At 54.9% G+C, this 4964-nt stretch overlaps 1 protein-coding gene across 1 annotated transcript; it reads right to left on the bottom strand.

The window, feature by feature from the left end:
* Positions 1 to 1380: 1380 nt before the first annotated feature.
* LOC127751954 (dipeptidase 3-like) lies at positions 1381 to 4294 on the bottom strand (the record flags this gene model as incomplete). Its single annotated transcript, XM_052276297.1, has 2 exons — positions 1381 to 1513; positions 3756 to 4294. Coding segments are annotated over 2 exons (672 nt in total), but the record flags the coding sequence as incomplete, so codon positions are not given.
* Positions 4295 to 4964: the final 670 nt, after the last annotated feature.

Raw genomic sequence — 4964 nt, 5'->3', positions numbered from 1 at the left:
ATGTTGCGCTCTTCCTGTTTCGCTACTCGTCGTCGCTCCGCCATATAAAACTGAGTGCACGAGACAATTGTGTGCCCCCTACCCCACAGCATCCCTTTTTCCGAGAAGGCAAAGGCGTCCCTATTTACAACTTTGCCATTTTCACGTCAACGCCGGCGGCAGTTTGAGAGACCCGCCCACCGCGAGCTTTTCAGCTGCCGCACGCACGCATCTGCCGCTTCACAAACATTATACAGCGCGCGCTGGAAGATGTGTTTGCACTGGCGGTTACTCGCACGCTTTGTTGTTGTAATAAAGGCTGGGCTGCGGGCTTTACAACTCGGTTTACACTCATGGATGCGAACTCTGATGCTGCTGCATAGAATGTGTTGCCGCAGGGTCACGTGAAGTCTGTTCGTACGAAACATATGGCCCATGACATAGACCAAAGAGTTCACAAACCAAAGTCCTCGTCGCGGGCTGTCGGGCCGCGGTCGCCTAGGCAGAGAGCGGAATGCCGTATTCCGATTGTGGGGGCGGGGGGTCCTGCTGTTTGGTTAGTGTAAAATTGGTTCACTTGGCAAAAGCAGCGGTGCGGGCGGGCAAGCGACGCGTCGCGATACTGACGAGGGCGCGCGCATCGTACAGCGGGGAAAGGGCGCGGGAGAAGGGCGGTCGTCAGAACGCGTGGCAGGCAGGCCCTCATTTACGTGAATAGCCGCGCTACGCTCCGCCACGGCCCGCCACGACCTGCCACGCCCCGCCACGCCCCGCCACGCCACGCCACGCGAGGGGACCAATTATCGGCGCGCCCCGTCCAAAGGGATCGAGACGGCGGGGCGGACAAGCGGGGAATTTGTTAGTGGAATTGGGCGGGCAAGCGGGCAGGGAAAGGAAGGGGGAGGGCGAGAGAGGCTGGGGGGAGTTCCTCTCTGCTGCTGGTCGTGTGAAACGGAGAGGCTGCTCAGCAATTATGGGAGACGAAAAATAAAGTGAATCAATCGAGCCGCTTTAGCTAGAAAGGAGAAAACATTAATGGTAGAAAAGGTTTAGGGTGGGGAGGGGCAAAGAGGGAGAGGAGAGGAGGAAGAGAGAGAGAGTGTGTGTGAGAGATAGGCTCAACACCCATGCACACACACACGCGCATGCATGCATACCGGAGCGTCTCGCCGTCACCTGACAGCCAAGAAGTTCCCCACCGGAGCAGCAGTGCGAGGAGAGGGGAAGGGGGTTGTGTGCGGCATCAGCAGCAGACGACAAGTTTGTCTGCTTACGGGTTGCTCGTCGTGGTGTGGCGGCGGGGTGACAGGCTAGTCGTTGTGGTGCTGGCGCGGCGCGCCAGAACACCCCCACCGTATCACAAGTATTTGCTCGGGCTCGGTGCAGAGTTTGCGCGCTTACCGTCGGCTGACGCGGCCGCTCGGAGATGCGCCGGATACTTGGCGATAACCCTCTTGATGACATCCACTTGCTCCAGAGTGAGCTGCACGGCGTTGAGATACTGCGACTCGCACGGCACGTACGCCGCCCAAAACTGAAATCAAAAGTTTTCAACATCAATGTCAGATCTAATCACCTATGTACAATGTATACAGAAAAGTGTGTGACTTCTATTGTAAAATGTGTGTGTACTATGAGCCATGGTCTATGGTTGTTCACACACTCTTTTCTGTGTGACATGACTGGCATGTACACTTTTGTGTGTGACATTTTGGCACGCACTTTTAAGCGTTCGAATATCACACACTTCTGTTTTCAGATTACAAGTCTCGAACGTTTCTAAGGAAACCAAGCATACAAATGCTGGAATATCTAGTAAGCGTAAAGTGGAAACTCGATCATTGCAGACCCGTGATTGTTCGGCCACCGTTGGCTGCAACAACCCCGTCATTTAAAATATAGATGAAATGGGTGGGGGAACACTTCGGGAAACACAGGTAGGCCGAGCCGACTGTGGACATGTCGCATTTGTCGAATCAGGGGGAGCCGACCGGCCGTGCTGCTTGCCAGCGCCAGCCATCACTCTCAAAGCCACAGACCGAGCTGGCAGCCAAGCCTATCGCTCAAACGGCGCGGTGCAGCACGGCACGGTGCAGCACTACGAGCACGGCGCCGCGAGAGCCTGTCCAGCTGGGCTGTAATCGCCAGCGTGCAGCAACAGCGAAACAGATGGGGCGGCAGATGTAGCAGATGTAACAGCAACAAAATAAGCAACAGCAACAGCAGCGGAAAGAGAAGCACAACACATACAGGGGGTGGGGGAGTCTCCAGCCGATTGGGCGCTCCTAAAATAAACTGGTTTTGGTCTGTACTGACTCTGCCCCGTTAGTGAAACGCCAATAAAACGACAGCATCGTTTCATACGAAAAAAAGAGAATTGTAAAGACAAAAGCTCAATCAAGAATATCGATCGTGAAAGCAGATAATCTAGGTGAAATTTAAGAGCATGGCTTGGTAGACTAATTTTCCCTAATGTTTAGAAAAATGCTTTGCAGTACTACGAAAAAATTGAGGCTGATATGTTATTTTATTTTTCCTGTTGTTTTCGGCAGGGTAAGGAGCCTTGCGATTACGACTGCTTCATTCATCCTCTCCCCTCACTCACCTCACGATTCCCTCCAGCGTTACATTTTACATGTTACATTTGCTGGTCTAGCGCTTACTTTCCTTACTTCCTCATCCTGAGTCATTGCCGGTAACCTTTGGACACATTTGACATAACTTATATGTTGTAATGCACGGATGTTTCTGCTCAGATAGTTTTGGAAACAAAAAAAAACTTAGCGGGGAAAACTTTTTGGTCACGTAAGGAAAAGGGTTTCACTTTCTCAGCAGCCAAACGAACTCGAACGCGTCAGCTTGAACTTTTTTAGGCGGTTCAGAGGCAAAATTTTGCAGCCAAGTCCCCGTGCTACTGCCTTGCCGCTTCCGCGCTGCCCGGCCCGAGCCAATGAGGCCAGAGCTGCGTTATGCGTGCGGAGCGTTATGTGGCGCGTGACGCGATAGCGCTGTGGGACGAGTAACGATGCCGGAGGGGAGGGGGGTGAAAAACATAAACGCCTGTCAGCGCTGCGGTGAGGCCGCGTGGCTGGCGGCTCTGGGACCGTTTCACTTAGCCAATGGTGTGCCATTCGCTATGCACAGCTTTCAATTTCAACAGGCGTCTGGCGACGGCCTGTAAGGCCGTACGGCATTTTACACATATATCTGCGTGAGAGGTCGTCAACAAAGTACGTCCGTCGTCCGCCGTCACTCCACTCGCAGTTACGAAAATTGTCAAATTCAGCCCATGTAAACTCTCCTAGTGCTTTGGTAGGGAGCGCATCTTACCTGCAGTTGATGTGTTTACTTCGGGGTGGCCTACCACGAGTTTTGCATGTGCCGAACTTCCGTCACTTTCCGAATGAATCCGAGAAAAAACGGACGTACTTTCTGGAAGATCCCCAAACCTTATGCAGATATCGCTTAGTTAGTTTTGCTCACTACAAACACCACACAGTGTTGGAAAGCCTGTTCTTGGCACACAAAAAATGTTGTACGCAACTCGAGACTCGAGAACATTGAATTGGCACGTTGCAGGATTGCCAGGGCAATGTTCTCTCTCCAGATCAGGGGTCTCAGACTGTGACGTCACGCGGGCCGCACGAGTCGAACCTCTCACTCGCACTCACTGCGATCACATAGCTCCATCTCTCTCCAGTGCGGCCCTTGCGGCCCGCGGGCCGCGTGTCTGAGACCCCTGCTCCAGATCCCTAGCACGTGTTTCCGCGACCCACCTGTCCGCCGACGGAGCCGGCGCGCAGCCTGCTGAGGTCGGTCTGGCTCCACTTGCTGCGGCTCCACGGCCCCGGCCCCTGGCGCAGGTCCTCAAGCTGGAGCCGCGCCAACCGGTTGTGCACGAACTTGCGGATGTTCCACGGCAGGTCGTTATGCCCGTCGATGAGCGGCTCCTGCTTGAGCAGCTTCTTGACCAGCTCCAGGCGCTCCTTGGTGCCCAGGGTGCCGCTTAGCCCGAGCAGGTCCGGCTCGGGTTGGCTGGCGAGGGCCGCGGACCCGTCCGGGGCGACGTCGTCATCCTCGTCGTCGACGGCGTCCATGTTGACCCCCTGCTGCTGCTGCGTCCTCGACGGTGGCACCGAGGACGGCGATGGTGGTGCTGCGGGGGCGTCGTTGACGGGGGCCTCCGCAGGCGACCGTGGTGGTGACCCCGGGCCCGGGGCACTTGTGAGTGCGCTCGCCGACGCGTCCGTCGCTTTAGGTCCAGGGCCGCTCACCACCCCGCTCACCAGCAGCAGCAACAGCATCACCAGCATCCCTGAGGACAAAATTTATCACATTTCAAAAACTTCATTCGTTTTCTGCATCGTCTTAGCGCGATCGCCTTGAGACTATAGCGTCGGTTTCACATTCTCAGAAGGGGTTGAAAAAATATTTCCTCTGTCCCTTAGCTTAATTCTTCTTACCTATCAAAGGCCTAAGCCGTGGGGTTCATCTCGCCGTTTAATCTCGACGGCTTAGCGCACTGAGCCAAGAAAAAGGGGGAGTGGAAGGAGGGAACTGTGGGCGCTGAGGAGGGAACGTTGGCCCCAGGACCTACCCCCAACGATGCCAGCACGCCGAGAGGACTAAATACCAAACAACGGCACCCAGCAAAGATTATTGCATGTGTCTATTACTTCTATCAGGGTGAAATGGCTGTTCAGTCGTACACTACTTGAACACTTGTTTTGGTTTTTTGCTTTGCAAAATTACAGTGTAGCGGCCTGCTCATCAAGTAAGGCACCCCGCGCGCTGGGCCGCGCCGCCGGCAAACTCTGCCTCTCTGCGAATAACTTATCGGTCGCAAACTATTTCCCCGGATTACCATCCTAATCGTCACTGTCATTCTCTGCCAAGGCCAGCGGGCCTTCCAGCGTCGCTGGGCTGAGAGCAAGGGATCCTGAGAGGGAACAAGAGGGAGGGAGGGAGGGAGGGAGGGAGGGATG

The sequence above is a fragment of the Frankliniella occidentalis genome, unplaced genomic scaffold, assembly GCF_000697945.3.
Source record: "Frankliniella occidentalis isolate FOCC.00 unplaced genomic scaffold, Focc_3.1 Scaffold2441, whole genome shotgun sequence".
Taxonomy (NCBI): domain Eukaryota; kingdom Metazoa; phylum Arthropoda; class Insecta; order Thysanoptera; family Thripidae; genus Frankliniella; species Frankliniella occidentalis.
This window is presented reverse-complemented; position numbering and strand designations above follow the sequence as displayed.